This window comes from Trachinotus anak, unplaced genomic scaffold (genome assembly GCF_046630095.1).
Source record: "Trachinotus anak isolate AG129_WGS33_773 ecotype Australia unplaced genomic scaffold, CSIRO_AGI_Tana_v1 ptg000003l, whole genome shotgun sequence".
NCBI classification, from domain to species: domain Eukaryota; kingdom Metazoa; phylum Chordata; class Actinopteri; order Carangiformes; family Carangidae; genus Trachinotus; species Trachinotus anak.
In genome coordinates, this window is record NW_027273854.1 from 18,124,958 (window position 1) to 18,150,938 (window position 25,981).

General features: G+C 44.9%; 1 protein-coding gene across 2 annotated transcripts in view; it reads left to right on the forward strand.

Annotated features, from left to right (window-relative positions):
* The first annotated feature begins 369 nt into the window (after positions 1–369).
* Positions 370–25,981, forward strand: part of tnrc18 (trinucleotide repeat containing 18) — a 47,553-nt gene continuing 21,941 nt past the window's right edge. The window contains exons 1-9 of one of the 2 annotated variants that reach the window (XM_071474269.1): positions 370–557; positions 2,185–2,528; positions 14,975–15,115; positions 18,839–18,943; positions 19,356–21,209; positions 23,549–23,636; positions 23,798–24,027; positions 25,276–25,422; positions 25,614–25,798. In XM_071474269.1, the coding sequence (XP_071330370.1) occupies positions 2,321–2,528; positions 14,975–15,115; positions 18,839–18,943; positions 19,356–21,209; positions 23,549–23,636; positions 23,798–24,027; positions 25,276–25,422; positions 25,614–25,798 (2,958 nt within the window). In that variant the 5' untranslated portion in view covers positions 370–557; positions 2,185–2,320. The remainder of the gene's footprint in view (positions 558–2,184; positions 2,529–14,974; positions 15,116–18,838; positions 18,944–19,355; positions 21,210–23,548; positions 23,637–23,797; positions 24,028–25,275; positions 25,423–25,613; positions 25,799–25,981) is intronic. The other variant, XM_071474270.1, reaches the window with a different exon arrangement.

Here is a 25,981-nt window from a genome sequence, read left to right on the forward strand (position 1 = left end):
CAACGCCCCCTCGCTTTCCGCTTCCCAATCATTGAGCGTCTGTCGTACCCAGCGTGGAAATGGAGGGTGGGGGGTGGGGGGTCGCCTTAAAACTGGCCCCCACCTCCACAGCCCGCACCGAAACAACGAAGAAGAAACCCTCTGCTTGTTTTGATCACCCGGTCTTGAAGGGAGAGGGGACCTTGAAACGGCTCAACCTCCTTGCTCCATAATTGGTTTTATAGTGCTGGCGAGCGGCCAGTGTGTGGCTTTTTTTTTATAACGCTGGACTTTTGATTGACACTCGGTGCAGCCAATCAGAGTGTAGCTGTGTAAAAACGCACTGGGCTGGGCTGGGATTGGCTGGTAGCGAAGGAGAGGGGCGGGGCTTGCAAAACAATGCTGTGTTTCATTGCTGAGGAGTTTACGGACGCGTCAGGGGCTTTCTCCCCCCAGTTATCCCCCAGTTTACCTTCGGACCAGCCTGTAATGGACTACTCCAGTTCTCCCAGCAACCTGGACGGATTTTGAGAAACGTTTGCATTTTTAGCTCCTTCCCCCACATTTTCTCAATTCAAGTAAGCTTTCGGCATGTTTTTTTTTTTTTTTTTCTTGTTTGGTTTTTCTTTTTCCAGCTAAAGTGCCGTAGTTCTCGGTGTTTTAAAACACAATTTGGGTTGTAATTGTTGCGGGAAAAGGGCGCGGAGGTGTGCAAACGACATTTTGGATTTTTAGGAAGCTGTTGTCGGTGTGGAAACCTTACTGTCGAGACGTTTCCTCCGAGAAAGTTTTGTGTGTCGTTAATGGAAGCGTGAAAAGTTTGAAACGTGGCTGAAAAGCCGAGCTCCTGCGCCGCCGTGCCGCCCGGATCACCGCGGCCTGAACAACCCCGAGCCCGTGTCCCGGCGCTCAGAGGCGACATTTGTGTCCGCTGTGTTTTTGTAGAGGAAAACAAGCTTTCTTGTGATTTCTGAGCGAGCCACTCTTCAGATCCCGCCCGCCTGGATATCACGAGTCATCGCTGTGATGTGTTTGCTTGCAGCCTTTGAAGGTTAACGCCACTTTTCGCCTTGTTGGTTAACAATAAAAAAAAAAAAAATAATTTAACTAACCCACCAAACAAACTAGTGTTTATTTCCGGGCATTATGTAAAAATGTGTAGCTCATAATTTTTTTAAATCTCCGTCTTGCCTGCTGATAAAGTGCTTGTTGTCCTTCTTAAAGTAACTTTTATTCAGCTTTGTGTATTTTGATATCACACTTGCGGGTGTCTTCGAAGATTGTGTTTTATAAGGTGTTTTTCAAAACGATTAAAATTGACATTTTAACAGCTTCAAGACGCTTTGCTTGGGTTAAACTGAATTATCCGTCGAGTTGTGATGTAAAAACACAGAATTACATTTTAATACTGCTGGGGTCTGGATGGTAAACCGTCATGTGCCTGGTTAGAAATTGGGTTTTAGTTTTTAAACTGTGGACTTCAGTGTTCACGGGTTGGGTTTTGATTTCTTTCCTTGGGCAGCACCCATGGTCAATTGCGAAGTAGCCCGGACTAAATTCGCATCTGTGGGCAACAAAACACCGCTTACCTCGCCGATTAATGATGCAGGCTTTTGCAACCTTATTTATTTTTAACCCGTTTGAAATTTATATTTGATGCGCCTCCACTATTTATGGTGTATTGGTTTACAGGGCGACTCGGCCCGTAGCCAGCACTGCTGGTTTACGGTTTAGGCAAACAGCTGGGTAATCGGAAAAGGTAGAATAGGTTATTAAAATTTGACGGTGCGCGTTTCCATCGCAGGCTCGCAGTGTCTCCACGGCCGGGGCAGAGCAGCTGTCCGCTCCTCTCCTGGTTGTTTTTCCCTGGGAAGCGAAGCCCCGGAGCGGCTGCCTGCTCGGTGTGCAGCGGGGGAGGAGCGCTGCTAGTCCGCTCAAACGTTAGATCATAATATTGTGGATATGAGTTAAAGCTGCATTAAAATCTACAGTTGGGATTCACCAGGAGCAACTCATGTGGCCTTAATGTCGACCAGCTAATACTCAACGTTTAGTTTCTGAAGTGGTTTTCCAAACTGCGTCATTGCGCGTATGGGCCGCCTGTTCGCTGGAAAGAGAAGAAACCCTAAAACTACCAGTGCGGCACAGTTTGCTCAGACTGCCCTTAGATTGTGAATCAAGCGATGTTCTTGTTGTATTTTATAGGTCAGCAGGATGGCTGAAAAGGAGCTCGAATCGCCTGGAAAACTAAAGACATTAATATAGCCAGAATTGTCTTTTTCGGAATAGGGGGCCTATCCGAACGGACAATTTCTTTTTACAACTTTCCCGTTTGTGGATAATGGATGGCAGAGATTTTGGACCTCCTCGATCCGTCCACGTACCACCTCCGTTGTTGGCGGGGCTCGCAATGGAGTCTCACCGACTCGGAGCAGCAGCAGCAGCCGGGAGGATCCCTCCCTCGCCCGGTCACTTGGGCGCTAGTCATCCGCCGCCTCTCCACTCTGGAAAATTCTTGCCATCGGCCATTAACCTACATCCACACCACAGTAAGTATAAGCCTGCCCGATTGCTTTACGGTGACTGCCAAAACAAGAACAACCCTCAAATGATCAAACATTAACTTGATATAAGGCTGCGCAAATATGCGCACAGTTTGTGACAGCGTGTGCGGTCATTATTTTGATGTCGCTACGTTGTTCCGTGGGAAATGAACCAGGGTGCAGGTTTCACAAGGAGGAGTGGCTGTTATAAAGCTGTGACAAGTTTCAGATGTGGAAGTATGGCATCGTGTTAGGGATTCTCAGCCTTAGCAATGGGCAACGCATCAGCGGAAAATTACTTGGCAGGTTCCGACACACACATCGTCGGGTTTAAAGGCACAACGGGGTTGAGTGTTGAGCGTTGTGGAGTGGGTGTTGTTGCAGCAGTGTGCAGGTCAGGGTGCAATGGTTTTGGATTGCATGTGGACCATTACACGGTCACTGCTGTGGCAGCAGATGCAGGTTGTGTTTGTGTGAGTCTGTGTTTGGGAGAGTGGGGGTAGTAAAGTTGTGACCTTACTGGGATGGCAGACCACTTCTTACGCCGTTGAGGGGTGTATTGCTTGAGTGTTTGTATGAGTGACGAATGGCTGTGGTTCAGGCACTAGTATGTGGAGTAAAAGCCACTCTGCTGGTAAATGCTTGGCAAATGGCTGATGGTGCTTTTTCCTGCATTTGTACAAATTCTGTTGGACATCCCCACTGCTGCCTCAATAGATCAGCGAAACTGTGAGGAAAGAAGACTGTGTGTGTGTGTGTGTGTGTGTGTGTGTGTGTGTGTGTGTGTGTGTGTGTGTGTGTGTTCATATGAGCATGTTGGGTGCAAACTGATGGTTTGATATATATGGCCATTAAAGAAAGGTGTGGCATTAACCAGAGAGAGCAGAGTCCCATGTGTTTGTTTACATCACGCTCTACCTGCCTTGTGTGCGTGTGTGTGTGTGTGTGTGTGTGTGTATTGGTAGTATTACCAGACTGCAGTCAGTAGATCAGCTACAGTATATGTTATTCCCCGCTGAGCTGATGATTTTCCTTTTACTTTCACTGCCCGCACACTGATCTCTGTTCCAGCTATTAGTAATGGAAGCCTTGAAATAACATTGTGGAAAAAAAGGGACAACATTGAATGTTTGCATACAGTTTGTGGTCAGTCAGAGCGTTTTCTTAAGGTTCAAACCATATGTTGTGTTATGTTTGTCTCCTGTGTCTTTTGGAATATGGAAAATCTGACAAACACTCTCCAGTTACTTACATCTCCCAGAAGTCACGTATGTGTAGACAGAGATACAATTACAGTTTCACTGGTTTCTTTTCAGAGGTAAATCCCGCAGATAATAATATTCCAGTTTCGCTGTGTTCCCCCGTCCTTATCGTTCAGCGTGGGTTCAATGCAGCACTTGTCATCTGGAGCGCGAGGTACTAGAGGTCTAGTAAAGTGAGGCAGTGCTGGCAGGGCAGGGCTCTGATGAAGTGTTAATTTGACACACCGGCAGAGCCTACACACTCAGCTCACACACGCACATGAAAAGCTGTCAGAGATGAAATCAACTCGCAGCAGGGAGCGTTAGGATGATTGACGGGTGTATCGCAGCAAAGAGATGTGCCAGGGCGCAGTTTATTGCAGCCAGTCGATCTGATTTTGTGCCTTCAGAATAACATGGAAATTTTTCCAGGTGAAATGATCAGACGCGTGGATTTACTGTAAAACACTATTTGTTGGTTTGAAAACGTGTCTTTGCAGCAGCAGTAGCAGCAGTGTATTCGAGCTGGGATCATCCACTCCCCCTCCTGTGGCTCTGAAACGAGCTGAAAACTGCTTGCGGTGCGTGTGCAGATGTGCTTGTGTGGAACAACTTGCTGTGCTGCCGGAGGGAGGGGTTGTGAAGTGGAATTGACCCAACCGCTGTTCCAGCCCAGATTGGTAGTTTAAACACTCCTTTTAAACGGGATACATTTTATTCTGCCCACACAATGACCTTCTCACACTCTGACTCTCATCTCCCCTACGCACGCTCGCAGCCTCCGCCCACTAAAACACACCACTGTACGACACAGGTCATTTAGCTTTATGGCGCTCCTCCATATCAAATCCCCACACATTACATTAACCAAACCCGATTGAGATCTCGGTCCCATGCTTGTAATAACACCATCCAGCCCTGTTACATGATAATTAGCCAGTAATTGCAAATGTTCATAATGTTTCCATTTAATTGCAATAAGCAGCATGAATCCAGGTCTCAAGCAGCCAGTGTGCAATCAGAGGAGCCAAGGCCGCCCTGCTACTGTTTTTGTTTACACGTGTTTCATGGAATTCAAGACATTTTTTTTTTTGCACTGCTGTGTTTGGCTGAGCTCTTGATAGCAGGGTTGACTGTTTATAGCTGCCAACACACTCCTCTTTCCCAGGAGTTTTCTTTTTTAAGTTCAGTTTTAGATTTCCACCTGACTTAATGGAGTAAAGTGTCGCCCTTACTTCCACACCTCCAGGTTGTCAGATGTGTGAGAGTTTTAAATGCATTGTGAAGCCACAAATAGTTTGTTGACATTTGTGCTGCTTGTACACTCGGCAGCAGAAAGGGACCTTTGCAAAGACATCATTTTCTATCAGCAAATCCTGCTTTCTACCCTGCACTACCCATTCCTCTGTATTCACACAGGTCATATCTAAACAGGTCAAGGTTAGTCACTGTTTATAGATAAATGGCTGTAAATGGTCCTCTGTCTACCGGAGGCGAGGGTGCCTCCATCACCAGATTGAGGCCATCTGTCCTCTGCCTCCCCTTCCCTCCCTCTTTCATCCAAGAGCAGCAGAGGTGGGACCCAGTGAAATGTGACTGCACCGAGCAGGCGAGTCCACAGAGGATTTTTCTTTCCAAAACTGCACTTTAACTGTTACAGACTGATGTTGTTTCATATTATTTTATTGTGAATACGGCGCATCAAGAATTAAGGGTAAAGAAGGAATTTCTTTCATCAGAATGACATTTTTTTTTGGGACTAAAACGCTTTTGCACTGCAAGTTTCCCAGATATCACATGACAATTAAACTTTTTCCTTGGATTTGAGCCAATTAACTACTTAGTTCTCATCTGTTTAAACAAACAAAGTAATGTTGCCTCAGCTGCGGGAAAAGTAAAGCACATCATTTCCTTTGCACCGGCAGCTTTTTTCCAAGTGTAGAAATAGTTGTAAGGGCGTGCATTAACTGGGTGCAGGTTGAATCACTGTTGTGTTATATCCATTAAACACAGTTGTAGATGATGACTTTAACTGTGTGGAAGGACGTTACACGTTAGTACTGCCGAAGTTGGAACAAATGTTTGCTTAATGAGGCAAAATTGACGTTCAGGGGGGCGTCCCTCAACACACCTCAACCAGCAACTTTCCTGCTCTCTTGTCTCATACATAAACACATGCACACGCATTTTTAGTGTTCACAAGGGAGTAGCAGAAGATGGGAGTGGGAAGCAGAGGCAAACGTAGGTGTTGTGGTGAGTGCAGAGGAGAGAAGTCAATAAATGGAGATGAAAACCTCTCAAGACAAATGGAAAAGGAGAAATAAACAGGCACAATCCCTAAGGTTAAGATAAGAGCTGAGGTTGTCGTTTGTGTGTATGTGAGAGTGTCGGTGTAGATGAGAGGATTGAGGTCCTGTGTATGGGAACAGGAGCATGTGATTGTGCTTAGTGCAGTTAGAGCTGGGGTTTCCCCCTGGGACTCTCTGCAGAGAGAAAGGAAGAGATTTATCCTGACCACAACACTTTCATACACGGTTAGATAAATGTGGAAGCCCTTCAAATGTCCTCTCGTTCAGTCTCACACACGCACGTACAGACACACACACAGACACAGGAGTGAAAGTATGATTCATGCAGCTTGTGGGACAGGCCATGGTTGTCTTGATCGATACCGATTTGTCCTCCACGCTACTTGGTTAGTGTGTCTGTTTACGTTAAAATTTATGTGGTGACTGTTTGTTTATATGTATTCAAGACACAGACTCCTACGTATGTGGGTGTGTGAGAGAAGACGTGGCTCGGACACGTCCCCTCTCAGATTAATTGAATCTTTCAGGAGAGAAAACAGGCTCCTTAAGAAAAAGCACAAGGCACTGCTGCCCTGCTACAATAAACCTGTCAGAGGCAGACAAATGACACAGTCATTCACACACACACACACGCACACAACATACACACAGCTGTCAAACACAAGAGTGACAGACCTGTGTGTGTGTGTGTGTGTGTGTGTGTGTGTGTGTGTGTGTGTGTGTGTGTGTGAGAGAGAGAGAGAGAGAAAACAAGCGTGCCGTGGCATGTCGAAATACCCAAAGCATTAGCTAAGTCGTTGGCTCTGCCAGAACCCTGCCTATAACTCAAACAACACCCTCCGACACACAGAGGTCACACACAGTGTCTGTCAGTTTGGCTGCATGTTGAGTCTCTACGTGTCCCGTTACATAAGGTTTAAAATATTCTTCCCAGGAAGGTTAAGTAAAATTCAAAATGAGCAGTGACGTGTAGGAGACGCACAGAGCAGGTTTAACGTGTGGGAAAAGAAACACTTGACTGTCTGTTGATTATGTTCTTTAGCCAGCCGAGCCACCAAGACGACCTGCACCTTTGACCCTGACTGACATCCTGAGATTCACTAATTAATCAATTAGTTAATCCTTATTTACTCATTTCTCTTCACAAAGTTGTAACAGTCATCATTTGTCTTTATTAAATCAGATCATTTCCTGTCAGTCGGCAGCTCAGTGGGTTTAGCTTGTGATACATGTTAAACTGTAAGTCGGTCAACCCTGTGCTACAGGTGTAAAAATATAGTTGTCATGTTTCTATATGTTGTTGAACATATGTGTGTGTGGTTCATTGCATCTGTGTTAGTGTGCAACTGTGCATACCACTGCGTCTGTGTGTGACACTGCGTGTGTGTGTGTGTGTGCGCGCGCCTGTTGCGAGAGTGTTCCCATTTGCTGGTATCGAGGTGTGTGTCAAAATAACAACTGCTGTCTTCACAGGAGATTTGAGTGCAACAGCACGGCACAGCAAGACTCATACGCACACGAGGTGTATCCGACTGTCAGGGCAACTTTTGCACTTTTTTCAGAGCTGCAAGTAACACAACGCTAACTTGGTGTCTTTTCTGCCGTTTGGTTGGTTGAACGTTGTGTGATTCAACTGTTCTTGTGTTCACTTCGTTTCAACTGAGACGGCTGAATTCCAATTAGCTGCTTCAGTTTCAGGCCCTGGCATCGTCACAAGCCGTCACACTGTACATGTACCTTTGATGCTTTTCAAAATGTCTGCTGTGAAAAACGACCATAACAATTTATGAATAAATTTAGAAAACAATATTAGTGTTATGACCATTTTACCTTATTCTGGTTTCAAAGGCCACTTAGTTAGTTAATCAATGATTAGTCAATTAATTGATTAGTATATAGCCAGACAACTATTTTATCAATAGTTTCAGTCATTTTGTAAATAAAGATGTCAAACATTTGCTGATTCCAGCCTCTCAGATGTGCAAATTTATTGTTATTTATTTGTCCCATACCGTTTATACACTGAATATTTTTGGTCAGACAAAACAAGACATTTGAAGACGTTACCTTGCATTCTGGGAAACCGTGACAAATATTTTCCATTATTTTTGGACCTTCTTATAGAGATAACAACCAGTTGATTAATGTAGAAAATAATCTGCAGCTGTCCAGGAGGAGAAATGATGAATGTTGATCGAGGTTTAGATCACAACATTCTTCAAAAGCCATTACTGAAGTTCTGTTTCTGGTCACACCACGTAACATATGTTAACACACTTCTCTACATCACACTTGTGCGCTGAAAACTACCGTAATAATACAAATACAGAGGATACCTGCACTCTAGCACCTAAATAATAAAAGTAGTCCACTCATGATACATATAAAATGTAAATGTGAAAATATACACACACTTTTGTATGAATTCAATAACAATAAAGAACCTATATAACATATAACAGCAACAAAAATAATTTACCAGATACATATGTGTTTTTGAAAAACATGTTAACCATTGTGTTTTGGATAAATTTTAATATTTTTGCTCCAACAAACTAATAAAAGTACAGATTTGGTTCATGCAACACTTACATCATTACAGCCATGGTATGCAGCTTCTTTGTAGGAGCGACACAAACATATATGCATTTTTTTCCACGTCAGTCTTTACTGGTAAGAGACTTGCATCATTAGATACAAGCAATAACAAAAAAAAAACAGTTGGGAAAGGTATTTTTCCATCAGTCATGCACGCAGCGCTGTCGATGGATGTTTTGCAGCGCTAATGATTTTGAGTCAAGTATATCGTTCTTTTTCCCCGCTTGCTTCCAGCTGTGCGTGTTGTGGTCTCCAGATATGTGTCAGTTTTTCCATGAAGTAGAGTTCAACTACAGTTTCCTTTTGATGGTGACAGAATCATAACTTCTGTTATGATTCAGGGCCGTATAAATAAAAGTGACTTAACAATTTGCTCCCACTTTTCCTCCCACTAGCATTTTTACTTCCTATTTAATGCATTTTAACCAAACATACCATTTCCTTAACACTTTCTTCAGAGAAATTACAGATGAAGTAACAAACAGCTCATAGAGACTCCATACCCCAGTATTTGTTGTCGCACTTTTCTAGAACAGTTATTTTCTGACATTTCCCTGCAATATGAGTGAGATACATGAAATTATTTAAATGACTTTGCTCTTCAAGTTAGTCTGTCTTTTGTGTTTTGTATAGTGTATTTCCTTTGCAAATTTATTGTGTAATTTCTGAACAAAGCGATACTACAAATAAAGAGACCTGTCCAATATTAGCACATTGCGTTGCCATTTGCGAAACTAAAAGTTGACATGTCATAGCGTACATCCGTCACAGTGTGGAGGCATTTGTAAGTGAAGCTGAAACAGTTTATGTTCAGCTTGAGCTCACAAACAAAACTGTTTCCTCTACACCGCTCAAAACACAGGAAAACCAGGCTTGTACATTTTGAAATGATTAACACACTTCAAACCACACGCTCACAGCCTGAATGAACATGCACACAAAGCCCGACACTGTATCTGTTGCCAGACACCCTTTCACCTCTGTGTTTATGTGAGGAACTCTCTCTCTGCTTTACAGTCAGGATTAATGATTAGCAGTGTCAGTGTGCCAGTTAGCTGCGGCAGAGACGGATAGCACAGCAGACTTTTACTGTTTAAATGTTTTTCTTGCAGGGAATAAAAACCAGAGATCAATAGAGCCCCCCACCCCCCCAGCTAACCCTGCTCCGAGTACCACTGATGAGTAACAGATGGGTTCACACAGTGTGTAAGCGTACGTGTTTGTGGGGTGTGTGTGTGTGTGTGGGGCACACATTTATACCCGAGGTTTCTTCTCACACTATGTTTTTTTTTTTTTTGTGCTTTTGTACGTCTTCCAGTTTTGTTGTTTTTGGATTCGGTTGTGTTTCAGTCCGTCTTAGATCGATTTGCGATCAAGACTCTTGTTCTTGAGCTTGATTTCACTGATTTTCACTGTGTGTGTGTGTGTGTGTGTGTGTGTGTGTGTGTGTGTGTGTGTGTGTGTGTGTGTGTGTGTGAGAGAGGTTTGCAGGGGCGTCTCTATCTGAATTGATCTCCAGCAGGCCTTCTCTTGTCTGATATCGAGAAATGAGGATCTGAAAATGGAGGCTCAGAACGTGTTGGGAGTCAGAGAGCGTGTTTCTTGGCAACTTGCTTATCCCAATATGGCAAACTAACTGTCGTGTGAAGTAGGAGCCAAATGGTGTGTGTGTGTGTGTGTGTGTGTGTGTGTGTTTGTGTGTCTAGGGTGGGAAAGTGGGATGGAGTTGTGAAGGGAGAGAGAGGAAGGAAGGAAAGGGCAGAGAGAAAGGGAGAGGGAGGTAATGAAAGAGTAATTTCAAAACATTTAAAGAAACATTTCCCTCTCAGCTACCATTTGGATGTTGTTTCTGGAACGAAGAGCGCAAATGTTTTCCCTCGCGCTGCCCCTCCCTCTTTTTCCTCCCTTAGACTATTCAGGAAGGGAGAAAGGGAATTGGGGATTGTATTTTTTTTCCTGATCGCTGGCATGAAACGTAACTGTGGACTGTATGCAGCTGTGTGTGTGTGTGTGTGTGTGTACTCACTCTGCACACATGGATAAAGGCCCTGTAGGCGGCTGTGATGCAGAGATTGATCCATACTCTAGTTGGGCATCTGTGCCTCTTTGTGTGTGTTTGTGTGTGTGTGTGTTTTAGAGAGACCCTGGTGTTTGGCCTGAAGGAATGGAAACTGCTGACATCCTACCAGGACCTCAACATCCTTGACAGGTGGTGGTGGTGAATGTATTCTGTGTGTGTGTGTGTGTGTGTGTGTGTGTGTGTGTGTGTGTGTGTGTGTGTGTGTGTCTCGATGGGGGTATGTCTACGTTTCCTCACACACACCAGGTAACAATTAGAAAAATGAATAATAGGTGAGGATAATTTGTTAGAACAACACTGTTGGCACGTAGCCTGACACACACGGATACGCTGGAGTGAAGGGTGGAAAGGTGGCGGTAGAAAAGAGTTTCTCTGTGTTTGTTCGTGGTAAATCATATTTTAATTTACATGATCCAATTACAAACAGTCATGAGCTGCTGGAAGTGAATCGTGCTTTCTCTCACACGGTGCACGAGTAACAACTGGCCGATCACTTTTTATAGTCAGTAGCTGCCATCAGATGTTTAACATGTTTTTAACAGAACACATAGTTTAATATAACACGTCTTCACTGTCCTGAAAAATGATCTATATCCAAAGTGTCAACATCTAGTCCATGAATTTTAACAATATAATCCTTAAGTTAGTTTTGGATGTGGATATGTATTTACATCCTGTAATGAGCTCTGTATATAGTGGTGGAGGTAAAGTGACCTTCATACACAGACGGGACTGTTGGAAAACGATGCAGCACGTTATCCAGCCTGACTGTTTGTAATTTTATCTCACTGATATCAGCGTCACTGTTTACCCTTCACTCTCTTCCAGTGGTGTTCGGCTGTATTAAGTTACTGAAAATGCAAACCAAACATTTCCTACTGCAGCTGCTTCACATTAAAAGCATTCAACTCGTGAAACACGTGGAGGCTTTTATTGTGAGGCAGTCACAGGAAACGAGGGGAAATTAGAGCTGGCAGCGATCATTCCTCAAAAATGCAGCGCAAGAGGAGGAATATAACAAAAATGTGCAGCCACAGTGGGTTGTTAGATAAAGTTCAGGTCACAGCTTGGAAAAAGCCAAATAATTGACTGACTCTTTAAAAACAACCTGAGTGTGTTTGGCTGGACTCTAAACATACACACCAGTTGCTTGTATTTCTGACATTATAATATGAGACTACACAGATACAAAGTTGTCTCTGTTTGGAAGTAAAACCTTGTCACTGTGCTCCACACAGGACGGGGGGGTGTTTTCCAGCGGAGTTAACGCACTGAGACTAACTGAAGATTAATCACAGGGGGTGTGTGTGTGTGTGTGTGTGTGTGTGTGTGTGTGTGAGAGAGAGAGTGAGTGTGTGAGAGTGTGTGAGTGAGAGCATGCATGTTTTCATCTCTCTATACTCCCAGGAATTGGTGTGCATGTGTGAGTTCACAAATGCTTGTTTGTGTGCATGTCTTCGAGTGTGTATATGTTTTTGCACACGTGTGTGTGTGTGTAGCTCCTGCAGTGTCTCTGACTCATAGGGCATTCACTGCGAACCCACATGGAACTATTTGCACATGTCAGTGATCATAACACGATGCAGTGCAGCCACTTAAGCTACATACACAGAGACCCTCAGTAAACACACACAGACACACACGCACACGAACACACATGCAAACATGGAGGGACCTGAAAAAAATCTGTGTCTAATAGCTACTTGGTGTGGAAGGATCCACCTACACAGTTGGTTTCAAAGGAAGGTGAGTAAAGGAACGCTGCATTACTCCTGTATGTGCGCGCCCCCCTCCACCCCCCTTTGTTTGTGATTAATTAGAAAGCTGCATTTGCTATTGATTTCAAAATGCAATGTGTGGGTGTGCAGGCTCTGACAGACTGCGGTTTTAATGTACTGATTTAGATGCAGTGGAAAGTCAGCAAGCACAGCAAGTCTCTCAGATTCCCACAGGACTAATACAGAAACACACACACACACACACACACTCACTCAGTCCCTTCCCCCTCGCCCTCATACAGACAGCACCCTTTCCCCTACACACATGGTTAGTTTTATCAGGGTAATGGCTGTGCAGTGCGTCCAGTAATGGGCTGGGTGGGGGAAACCTCAGCTAAACATGAAACCTTTTCCAGCTCTTAGAAGGCTGTGATTGGAGGAGGCAGTAATGGTTCAAAGGTTCAAAGTTTACTGATGGTCAATGGTGCACACATGCTGGGAATGGAGTCTAATAAATACATGTCTAATAAAAAAACAATCGATAGTAGTATCATGTTGAGATATGAAACAGTTTATGAGGATTCACTCTTCCAATGGATTCACTCTTTAATGGTGAGGTGTGTGACGTCGGCATGATTTATGTACACACACATCACAGTGAGCAGAACGGATTATTTGTTCAAATTAAATAGACAGAGGTTTAGTTGGATAAGTCCTTGCTGTCGACAGTCTTTTTTTTTTTATCATAATAAAGCTGGTGCCAACCAGCCGTCATGTGATGGAATGATGTTTATGTAAATTTCATATAAAAGTTGATTGGATTGAATACAAGTTCCTATCAGTCATGTTCCTAGTATTAATATTAGACGTAGAAGTGTTTCATAGGGTTCAATGATCAAGACTCCAGAATGTGGTGGAAATACATCAAAATAGTTACAGTCACTGGTTAAGGTTGAGCGATATGACTTACCAGCAATGTGATTGTGTTCCAGATGATTAAACAAACTGACAGTGTTACCTTTGGTTGATATCCATGTTGCATTCACTGTCTGGTAGTTGTGACTGATGAGACCCAATCAGGGGGCGAGGCGGGTGTCATTACCAATAGCCTCAATTTCTGCCCATCCAGACTACGGTTGACTCCGGAGTTTATAAAACGGGTCTAACAGCGTCTCCATTTTTAGGGGCTAGAAATGTCCGGAGTTGTGTGGAAACCAGGTGTGAACGAAGCAAAAGTGATGTTTTAAAAATGTATGGTATGAGTGTGGAGGGAGGCTGAGGCTCAGTGTTTGTCCTTCACACACTGTTTACTGGCAAATTATTTAGATTTACAGAGTCATAAAGCAACATACAGATCAGTGCACTTTAATAGACATGAAACCACCCAGTTGTTGTGAACAGGGGTGGGCGATCTGACCAAAAGATCATGTGATCTGTTTGGGTAGAACCACAATCCATGATCTGGATCAGGATCTGCAGCCTGTTTACGCAACAATTTCATAGTGAAAGTCCTGCCCAGAAGATGTCAAACGTATGTGTCCTCCACTTTGATCCTTTTTTTGGATGTTTTTTCCGCCCACCACTATTCTTCGCCCACAATGCTGTCTTCTATTTACAAAGTGTGTCACAACCAATCACACTTGTAGCTTTGGAGTATGAGCTGAGCACACTCCATACCCATTTCCCTGCCTGTAACTCCACAGCTGGTGTCAGTGGTTCTTGTTCTGCTCCAGAGGAGAACTGGTGCATGTGCAGTTTACAATGGGCTGGTCGGCAGCGACTGAACTTTAAAGTTCAATATCTAAATATAGCAGCTTCTAATGATCCAGTCTGTACTATTCCTCTGAAAGGTAGATCATACGCCAAAGTAAACTGGTCAATGTGTGTTGTTTGTTTTGTTTTTTTGTATATTTGACTTTTCTGCTGGAGGATTTAAAATCTCAGATGGTTTTTTGAGAGAGTTACACACATCAGTGGTTTAGCAGTGAGAGTAACTTGATTAGATTAGGAGGCAGTTCAATCCTGACGACGTGAAATCCCAGCACGGTGACAGATCTGTTTGTGTTTGCCAAGAGAGAGAATGTGACAGTTTGAGCCAACAACGTCAGGGCCACTCCCTTAATGCTCCGTCAAATCACTGCTTCTTACCAGAGAACGTACCCTGAAGGTGACACCACGTGGTTCCTCTCCTGCTGTGACGATTGTGGTTTCAGTCGTGGTTACATTAACTGTTCTTTTCTTCAGAGCACAGTCTGTCTGTGGTCTGTCTCGTTGAAGCGGAGTAGGTGGTGGCTCGGTAGTAATGTGATTACAACAGACTGCTTCAGCATAGAAACATCAGTGTGTATTGATTGTGCACCACACACACACACACACACAAACACACACACACACAGGAAAGTGACAGAATGTACAGTATAAATCTATCACCTTTGTTGTTCATTAGTTTGGTCGTCGTGGTACGAGTGTGACTGACAGTCTTCGTTTTTTTGGTTTTTTTTTCTAGGTGATGCCTTTCCACCAGGCTCCAGCCCCTTCTTGTCAGGTTATCCAGGCCCCTCCCCCCTGACCTCTGACCCAGCGTACAGATCGGCCAATCCCAGCAGTCTGCAGATGGCTCAGCTCTGGGCATCACACGCTCATGAAGGTATATCATCATTCGCCTCAATAAACATTTACGCTCCCCTCTCTCTCTTTCTCTGCTTCTGTCCTCTTTTTCTGTCTCAGTACATAATTTGCCTGCTTGAAGACACACGTGACACCATATTTTCATGACATTTCTTCCAGTCCGCTCTTGTCCAATGCCCAGGAGGCTTGTCCCTCTTCTGTTCCTCATTGCTTACACCAGTGGGATCCTGTTCCATTTCTGTCTCTGCTGGTAGCTGCGCTCCTGGCTCTGTCCTAAATGTGTCTTGCTTCCTGTGTCCACAGCCAGTCTCTTACTTTCACCAGTCACGCGTTACTGTAATCTATCTTACTCTCTCTTGTTCTTTTTTTGAGCTTCCTGTCCAGTATGCACTTTGTCTCTGTCTGTTGCTCTCCTGCCCCAATTTTCTACATGTCTTTCCTGACCTAGCTTATGAACACGCTTTTAGACACAAAAAGCAGTGAGTGCATAAACGTACATACATACATACATACATACATATAAGGAACCCTATAATTTGCACGAATAAAGTTAGACCTACTTTATTAATAAAAACCTTTGTTTACTCAGTGAAGTGTTAGCTCAGTAATGCATGTGACCATGCTAGCTTGGAAAAGCACTGTAAAATAATAGGCTGTTTGTTTGGTTTTGATATCACTGTTGGCCTATTGTGCTGCACACACTGTAGATCAGTTAAAAGATAGGTGTAGTTTATATTTCTTATGGCTCTGAAAGTTGTGCTTAGACTTGGATACAATTACCCGTGACCAGACTGAGGAAAGGGTGAGCAGAGCACATTTTTCCACCATTTGGACCTTTCAAGTTAACACGAGACTCACATTTACAAACAATTAGATGTGGCGTTCTTCTCTTTCTGAAACGAGTCGCCATGTGGAAAAAAAGTCTATAAAGTTTCTGTCAGTGTCTTTACTGGCCCTCTGTTTACCTGTCATTCAGGGCGGGCATGAGAGTGTGCTGCATGCATGTTCCAGGATATATAATATGTCTTCTCCTTGGGCCACTCTGTCCTTTCTGCCTCTGTGCTCTTTTCAAGGCCTGTTCAGTAAGTGATTGAATCTCTGTTCCCTCCTCATTTCCTCGTGTCCTTTTGTGTCTCCTTATCAAATCTCGCTGGAGTAGAAGGTCAGATAGGAGGAAACACATTTCACAGGGTTTTTTGGCAAGGTAAAGGGAGAAGGACGAATGGATTCTTTTTAGGGTTCATTTTAAAGCTGATTGCATCGCCTGTGTGACAGATCTTGTTCAGTGGCCTCCAAATGCAGCAAATCAGATTGTGTGTGATTAGTGTGTTGTTTTCTAAGATTTTTGTCTTGAGCTGACTTTCTTCAATTCATGGACAGTTCAAGGGGCGGCACTGAAATGTGATTGCAACTATGACAAATTCTCATAGCCATAAAAAAGTCAATATTTGTGTCTCTGTGCTAAGCTAGGCTAATTAAATATGGACTATAGCCTTAGTGGACTATAGTTTCTCTCTACAAATGTCCTAGTCCTTGTAATACTGTATGACATGCATGCCTGTGAATCACCTGTGCATGTGAAGTAAATTTGGATCCAGCGTGGGAATGGTGGGTCCCATCACTGATGATATCTCACAGAATGTAAACACATTCACTTGCTGTTGCAGAAAAAATCCTGTGCATGAACAGTCTGAAAAACAGGGGTTGGTTTTATGAAAATTTAAAGGAGCAAGACTTTAAGTTATCCTTTTACACAGTTTAGTCACTGGCTCATCAGCTCTGAATGTCTGCCTAGACACACCCTGTTTGACTTTATAATCAGCCACAGAAAGGAGGGATAAAGGATGGATGGCCTTTTGATGCTTGACTTAAAGTTTAGCCTGCATTGAAGTTGAGTACCTAAAGCTAAAGGAGCTAAAGCCTCCTGCTGGCTGAAGCAGCCACAGACTCCACTGGCTCTGATATGAATAGAATCCTTCACGGCCTAAGAGAGCTTCTTAATACCTGGTGGCTGGCTTTAATAGCAGCTAAAGTTACTAAAAGCTGGAGACGTTTCCGGGCAGCAGCTACGAGGCAGACTTTGGATATGCCTGGGATGCATCGTAGCAGCAGAGGAACCCCCGTATCAAAGCTGTTAGAGATCAAGGTTAGCTGTTAGCTGTGGTTAAAGGAAGCTTTGAAAGAAACCCATCCCACATTCCTTTGCTCTCGTCACATCATTCCTCTTGTATTTCTGTCTCCCTATGCCTTCCTCTCACCACTTACACCCCCACCACCTGCGTCCCCTGCCTTCTCCATTTCTGGCTCTCAAAACGGAGAGAAGACAGATTTATTCTTCGGCTCTTCTCCCCAGCGCTTCGTGCTGGAGCAGCACAGGCATCTTTGATTCTTCTTGGAATGGCCGGAGTGTGGAAACAGGGAATGTCTCACCCTCTCTGGGTGGCAGTCTTTTTTTATTTTGTATTTTTTTACTCTCGGCCTAACACCGTAACACCAGCCAGTGTCAGAGTTGCGGTCAGCTCGGTCCTAACACAAAGATTCAGAGCATTACACCAGAGCGCCAGACTTTGTCTATATTAAGACCTGGTCTCTGAGAGCAGCAGCTGGCTGATGGGCAGACTCTCGCCCGGCACCAACCCCAGACTGACCTCAGGAACAAAATGAGTCGTTGCAGGTGACGTGGGGTCGACTGTAGCTGTTTTCTGTAACAGTTAAGTCGGTGGTGAAAGTTTAACATGATTTAAAATTGGTCAAATCTGGTTTACAGGTATTCACATCTGTTGACTAGTCTGAGTTGGCACTAAGACTGTTGATTATTTGGGCGACGGAAATTATTCAGCACTATTCTGATAAGCTGTTGTGTCATTTTCAAAGGGAAAAAAAAGGTTCCAGCTTCTCAAAAGTGAATCGATTTTGTTTATTTTAATTTTCTGAGACGGTGAACATTTTCTGACTTATTATAGAACAAATGATTATACAGAAAATCATTGGAAGGTTAAATAATAATGAACATAATCTGAATATTCAGAGAGCTTTGCCAAATTATGTAATGATCTGAAATGTAGCCTCAGTTTTCTGCTCTCAGAGTTGATGGTAATAGTAAGTAGGGCTGCAACTTACGATTATTTTCATCATCAATTAATTGTAATCAGTTAATCATTATTATTTTCTCAATCGTCTGGTCGCTTAAATTAAACATAAAAAAAAACTTAGTGGAACAAAAGGCTCAAGAGTTTCTCAGAATCCGAGGCGGCATCTTCAAGGCAAATGTATTTGTGTAGCACATTATCATACACAGAGGTCATTCAACGAGCTTCCCAGAAATAAAAGAAGCATAAAAAATAGAAGTGAAAAGCATAATGAGAAAACAGTAAAACAGAAAAAGAGGTAATATCTCATTAAAGTGCAAATATTAACTGATTCAGTGAAGGCAGTGGAGAATAGAGCAGTAGTTTGTTTTGTCAGTTTAAAATGATATAAAAGAGCAAATCCTCACATTGGAAAAGTTCAATTTAGAAAATGACAGAAAACAATGACTCAAATAACAAAATAGTTGCTGATTAAGTTTATGCCAGTTGACTAATTGATAAATCAATTAATCATTGCAGCTCTAAATCTAAGTAGTAGCTTTACACTGTTAGCTGACAGCAGAAGATGCTTCTATCTGCTTCTATCTGTTTACATTACTGATGTATTTAGTCTGATCTGCAGTGTGTGACATGTTCTGTGTTGGTGTCTTCAGGTTACCCTCCGCTGCCAAGCAGCCTCTACTCCAGCCCCTACCTGTCCCTGGGGCACCTCGATCCTCCCTCGCTCTCCCAGCACCCTCTCTACGACTCACATAAAGGTCAGTCACTGTCACGGACAACATTCATGGAGACAAATGGCTGGATTTAGAGTACATATCCTTTCATATCCTGTGATACATCAGTAGCTGTAGGTTTTGTGTTAAGCCTTTTCATTTTAGTGAAATTGGGCCAAACCTCCAGCCAGAAGCAGGCTGACAGCTGGGCCAGTCTTGGCCCTGATTCTTTTTTTTTTTTTTTTTCTTGCTATGATGGATAGAGCTTTTTCCCCTCTTCTCCTTGGACCGTAGGTCTATTATAGTTACATTTTCTTGAGAAGACAACATTTAAAATATTTATTCTGGTCCCCTCTGCATGTGTGCTGCAGTATACATGAATCTTTATCACCTGTTTCAGCTGTGTGTGCTTGTGTTTGTGTTTTTGGACTCATCTGTTTTATGTTTTATGTTGTAGATGGTTTTTACTTGCCAGCCTCCTTGAGCCAGTCGCCTCTCCATCCTCTGTCTGCGCCGCCGCCCGCCCCATCCAGCTCGACACCCCCTCAGAGGATGTCCCGGGAATGCGGTAGGGAGCGGGCCTACCGGGGGGAGAGGGACAGGGAGCGAGAGCGGTCAAGAGAGGAGCAGCGGCCGCACAGCGTGGTGGACCTGACACAAGATGGGAGGAGCGAGGAGGACCGCAGGGTGAGGAGCGGAGACCGGGAACGAGAGAAAGAAAGAGACCGGGACACAGAGAGAGACAGAGACAGCTGGTCTTTCCATCCTCACCTCCACCAGCACAAATCGCACCCTCAGCCCTCCATAGTGGAGGCCAGATCCAGGCCATCACCTCCACAGCCCTCCCTCCCACCAGGTGGGGTTGCGGGCAGGTTCCATGGACCAGAAACTGACAGAGGGGGTCGGGATGAAGAGGGTGGCTCTCGACCCCATCACAACCATAACTCTAACGCTAACTCAAACTCTCAATCAGACAGACAGAGGAGGAACGACTCATCAGCTGGGAGCCTCCACATATCTTATGTCCTCCCCCCTGCGCTCCAGCCCCCTGTCGCTGGGCCGCCCCACCCCTCTGCACCCAGAGAGCCTATCAGAGAGCAGCGAGTCAGCGCCCCAACATATGTGCCTTCTGTGGAGGTTTATGACGAGCGGGCCGGGCCCATCCAGATCGCCTCACAGGCCCGTGACAACAAACATAGTGACAAACACAGAGACAGAGAGCGTGAACGAGAGAGGGAGAGAGACAGAGAGCGTGAACGTGAACGGGAGAGAGACAGAGAGCGTGAACGTGAACGGGAGAGAGACAGGGAGAGGGAGAGCTACAGGTTTCCTGAGAGGAGCCTGATGGATCACCCTCGACTCTCCCAGTCTGGCGATTTAAGCAATCAAAGAGAGGAAGGTTCTGTCATTTGTTCCAATGGTTCTGTTGGTAAACGAAGCCAGGACACATCGTACCCCTCTAGTCAATCAAGGTTCAGCCCAGAAAACAGGGACATCTCTAAACACTCAATCCGATTGGGTATAGATCGGGCAGGGGCGGAGCCTAAGTGGAATAACATCAGCCCGTTGGCTAACTACGCCACGACTCACATGGCTGCTCTGGCAGCCCAACACGGACACACACTCTCCTCACCCCACAGCCAGCCGACACACACACAAGTGTCCCATTCCCCTCACACAACTCACCGGCCCAACAATAACCCACACTCCCACAGCCATTCCCCCCAGACACACCCCTCCCAACACGGACATGGGCGTGCAGGTGAGGAGGGGAGTCAGAGACGCTACCTGGACCCATCAGCCCTCTACCGACCTGGGGGGTCACTGGTGGCAGGGTCCAGTGGTGGAGAGCGTGGTGGGGGGGCCGGCTCAGACCCCACAGAGGTTTCAGCCATGCAGAGTCTAATTAAATACAGTGGAAACTTTGGTGCTGAAGGTCCTGGGTCCTCCAGGCACGCTGCAGATGGCCGAGGGCCTTTTGGGGGTCTGGGTAACATTTGCATGGATGCCGAGAGAGAGAGGGAGAGGGAAAAAGAGAGAGAGCGGGAAAGGGAGAGAGAGAGGGACAGGGAAAGGTTAGCGGTTGGATCAGCTGGTTCAGGGGCGTTGAGGGTTCCTCCCCAGCTGAAGAGAGAGCAGGAGCGGCCCGACAGCGCCCGTTCGTTTGGCCGAGAGGGCGAGGGCGAGGTGCGCCACCCTCCAGTTGGCATTGCTGTAGCTGTGGCCCGGCAGAGAGACAGTGGAAGCACCAGTAAACCAACCAGTGGACCTTCAGACACACAGAGACCGCTGCTGCAAACAACTATTAAAGGTAATTATGTTTTTTATGTGAGGTAGATGTGACAAAACTGCACATCCTGCTGACTACTCTAGTAAAATGTTGTGTCTTGCATGTGAACAATAAAGACTGGAGTATAATATTGAAAAGTCACTGCTGTGACCATGTATGAAAGGTTTGAAATACTTTCAGGATTCAGGAGGTAAAGTTCACTCAGCTGATCACACAAGTAATTTTATGTTTGATAGTTTCTGGCAAGTTAAATCAAGTGTACTCGATATATTTAAACATTTTTCTAGTGTACTTTGTCCTGCTTCTGCTTTCAACTCTCTGATGTGGCTGCTCTCACAGTCGTACTGTAGGGAACATGGATCCCTTAGTTAAATGAACCAAGAACAAATGATTCCTCATTCTGGTTTCCATGAATAATGGAGGAGTCATTTTCTTTCGGATCAAACTCATATTTCCTCAGCCCCTGTTTGACTTTGAGGTGTTCATCCATGTAAACGTGACTGGAATTGTTAACACAACTTTTTTGCTAATTATGTCATGGGATGTGTTTGGTTGAAAGGCTCTTTTTGGGGTGTCACTGGGCTCTCTGTGCTGCATAGCAATTCCTGCCACAGTGCTCTCTATTCTTGGACGTCAAGGTCATTCAGCGACAGAGCTCCCTCTCCATCTCTCTGTGTCTTTCCCCCTTGTTTCTGTTTCTCTCTCAGCTCCACGCTTTTCTCTGTCCTCCCACAGTCCAGCCTCTCTCTCTCTGTCTCTCTCTCTCTCTCTATTTTGTTGAATGTCTCCCCTCCTCTCCCCCCTTCCTTCCTCTCTGAGAAGGGTCTTTGTAGAAGCGCTCCCTCCTTGTCCCACCTCAGGCCCCCTTTTCTCTTTCTCCGCTCTTTTCTTCAGCTCCACCTCCCCAACCTCACCTCCACCCTCTCTGCATTAAACATGTCATTACATAGTGCAGCTAAAAGCTACAAACAAGCCTTGAATTACAATAAGACCATGGGTGCGTTGCTAAGCAATGGATCAGTCTTGAGAATGACAGACTGTGTGTGTGTGTGTGTGTGTGTGTGTGTGAGCGTGTGTGTGAGTGTATGAGGAATTGTGTGTATTTGCGAGACACTGTAGATGTTTGTGTATTTGCATGTGTGCGTGTGTATGCACGTGCATCCCCGTTGGGGGTTTATTCATTTCCCTGCTTGAGCAGACTGATTGGTTTAATGGCATCAGTCCCCCCCCCCCCCCATGCTGTGGAGAGCTCTAAATAAACAGCAGAGGATTTACACAGAAAACACAAATAGATGAATGGATGGATGGGTGGGTAGCAGGAAGGAGGAGAGGAAGAAGGATGGGCTAACGATAAGAGATGTGCTGATGGTCGGAGATCGATTAGTTGATAGACGAGAAACGAGAGGTATGTCAGGAAGTAAAAGAAGTTGAGAGAGTGCGAGATGGAGGAGTGGGGAGGAGGAAGAGGGGGCGTGCAGCGCTAATCGCTGGCTTTCTGATGCAGAGAGGATAGCATGTGGGACAGGCTCCCTGTAACCCTGGTAACAGTCTTGAAACCTTTCCTGCGGAGCATGTCAGGGATTGTTAAAGTCTCTTGTCCCTTTACAGGCTACACACACACACACACGCACACACACTTTCCAGAGCAGAACTGAAGGGTTCAGCACACTCGTATAAAACCTTTCTACTGCTCGGGGACCTTCAGTCAGCGTTGATGAGATGGAAGAGGGTTAAAGGGAAAGAGCGTGAGCAGGAGATCCTCATGTTTATTCTGGATGTCTTGGTTGAGTGCTGCTGCTGTCCTTCTTCCTTCTTTCTTTTCCTCGCTCTCCATCTCTGCCGTTTGCCGCCAGCCCTCTTAGTAAGCAGAATGGGTTTAAGACTCTGACTGTGCGTATAGTAAGGCAGTGGAGGAGATGTTCACACATTTCCTGTAGCACTGGACTAATAACTGATAAGAGCTGACACTCCATTTGTGTGTGTGTGTGTGTGTGTGTGTGTGTGTGTGTGTGTGTGTGTGTGTGTGTGTGTGTGAGCAGTGTGTGTGCGTGCACGCTCTTTGTGTTCAGGCTGCAGCCCAACATCATATTTTTAGCCTCTCCCTTCATTTTGACATGTGGTGTCATGTCACTGTAACAGAGCCGGTGTCACCTTGTCCCCCCCTCCTTCCCCATTTTTCTCTTCTCCCCTCATGTCTTTTTACCTCTGTACCACCTGATACATCTTCTTTCTCAGCTCGTATTCTTCTTATTCTTTTCTTTAATGTATGTTACATGTGGGATTGGGGATTAAACACTCAAGGAGTCTCAGTGATGCAGCCTCTAAAGAGCCCTGTCTAATCGTGCCTCAACCTGTCTTAGATGAGGAGCGAGGGGAGGACCGTGCCCGTCACCACGATGACAGACTGCTGGCCGGCCGACTGGAGCGTGAGCAGGAGAAAGTGCTCAGGTGCTGACCATACTTTACCATATTTTTCCCCTTGTGCCAGGTTAGAGGTTACCATGGCAAAAAAAAAAATCAGCTCTCAGTTTTCAAGAACATAACTTTGTTCATAATCTCTGCTTCAAAACACATGACTCTAAATAAAAACATGTCTCGTTTCCTCTCAGAGAGTCTAAAGAGCTGGCAGAGTTCACTCAGATGCACCCTGCGCCTTTATCCAGCGGCCTGACACCCAGTATGATGACACCCAGCCTCATGACCCCCAACCTTATGGTGACAGGAGGGGCTGCTCTGGCAGGGGCGGGGCGTTGGCCTCCAGACCCCTCAACTCTGACCTCTCACCCTTGGATACCCCGACCTGGAGCCCCCCCAGTCTGGCTCTCCAGCACACCATACAGTAAGTAGACACACACATGAGTGAAGACACTCGCTAACTGCAACAAGCAGATATTTAGATGTTCCTAACATTGCATTTCACATTCCTGGTGACACACGTGGGCTGTATTTAGTGATTTCAAATATTCAACATCTTATTGAGATTAAGATTAAGATAGCCTTTATTAGTCCCACAGCGGGGAAATTTGCAGTGTTATAGCAGTGAAATACAAAGAGAATACTGAAAATACTGCAAATGCAAGAAATACTTAAGAAAAAGATTAATAATAGATGATAATATAATAATAAATATAATTAGATATTTACAAAATATACAACACTAGCAGCAGATAATGGATATTATGTCGGGATGTTTTTTCTGGTGTGAGAGTGACCTGAATGTCTGTGTTTTCAGCTACTGCTTAGATAAATCAGATAACAAGGGTGAGACTTCACCCTCATGTGCTGATTGGTTGAACCATGACAACATGCTTTACATTTTATTTCAACTTCAGTTTATTGTCGCAGTGTTTTCATCACAGCATCGTGACATCAGGCTGATACAAGTGTAGTTTGTACATGTACGACAGATGCAGATGTTGAGACCGCCAGATGTGGACAGATACAATATCACACTGCCCAAAGCCTTAGTAGCACAGTAGTTGTGATGTGTACATCAGAGTTATCCAACCTGGTGTTAAAGAAATGCTTGCTAAATATTGCCTGCACCTCTGGAAGCCTCTTCTGATTGGCGCAGCAGAAAGGGAGGTGTTTTTGTCTGTCGAGAGGCCGTCCAGCAACAGCCTCCAGGGGTCAAGTGCCACAGACATTCCTGATCTCTGCAGGACATTCCAGACCTCCTCCTCCTCCTCCAACACTCGCCGTCCAGAAATAACAGCGTCAGGAGACACATACTTGCATACTTATGTGAGCTTACACATACCATCTGAAAACATGGAAACACACACAAACACAAACACACACACAGATATGCATGGATACACAGAGCTCCCCAAGGGCCAGCTCTGTCTAGACAGTGAGGGCGAAAAAAGACAAAAATTCTGAAAAGCAGCTAAATTCAGAGCGTGCTCTCATATGTGACTCCATTGCGGCTTCAGTGTGGGTATAAATTCTGGATGACGCCAAGTAAAGGTTAGTTTTAGCTCGGCTGAGGTTTTTTGTTTTTGTTTTCTTTCCAGATCTTCCTCTAACACTCTTCACACTCTTTCTCTCCATTTTCTCCCCTCTCTCTCCCTCCCGTCCTGTTCAGGCCTTGGTCCCTCCTCACTCCACCAGACCCTCCCTCCAGGCTACCCACCCTCTCTGCCAGGCTCCTTACCCCCTTCCTACCAGTTTGCCAGGGACCCACAGTCTGGACAGCTAATAGTCATCCCTACTGAACACCTGCCGCACTATGGTATAAGCTGCTCTCTGTGTGTGCACGTACATATGAAATCAGACAGATGTGTGCATGATGATGGTTTGCCAAATTTATCCCTTCTAAAATTGCACTTTAGCACAAATAAATACCACATTTATTTTGAGACAGATGTTGGTAATTACTGTAAACAAATACTCTTCCTCTTGCCTCCCTTCACCGCTCTGCAGGAGGTGATGTGCTGGAGCGTGGAGCCCCGGTGTGGTCGGGGGTTTACGGTACAGGCAGCTCGCTGCAGCACGCAGCCCAGCTCCAGCTCCTCTCCCAGCAGCAGATGCTCCGGCAACAGGAGCTGCTCATGATCCAGCAGCACACAGCGCAGGTCCTGGAGTTACAGAGGAATGCACAGCTAGTTGTGAGTGGGCTTTGTGTTGTTGAGCACACACGTATCAATAACTACACATAGTTCAAACCCTGTATTAAAGGACATTTACATATCTTTGATACTTTCTAACTTCCCTGTCTGTGGTCACTACTAAATCTTTAAAAACAGCTCTTTAACTGATCAGTTATGTAGATTTAGCTAACGTTACTCAAA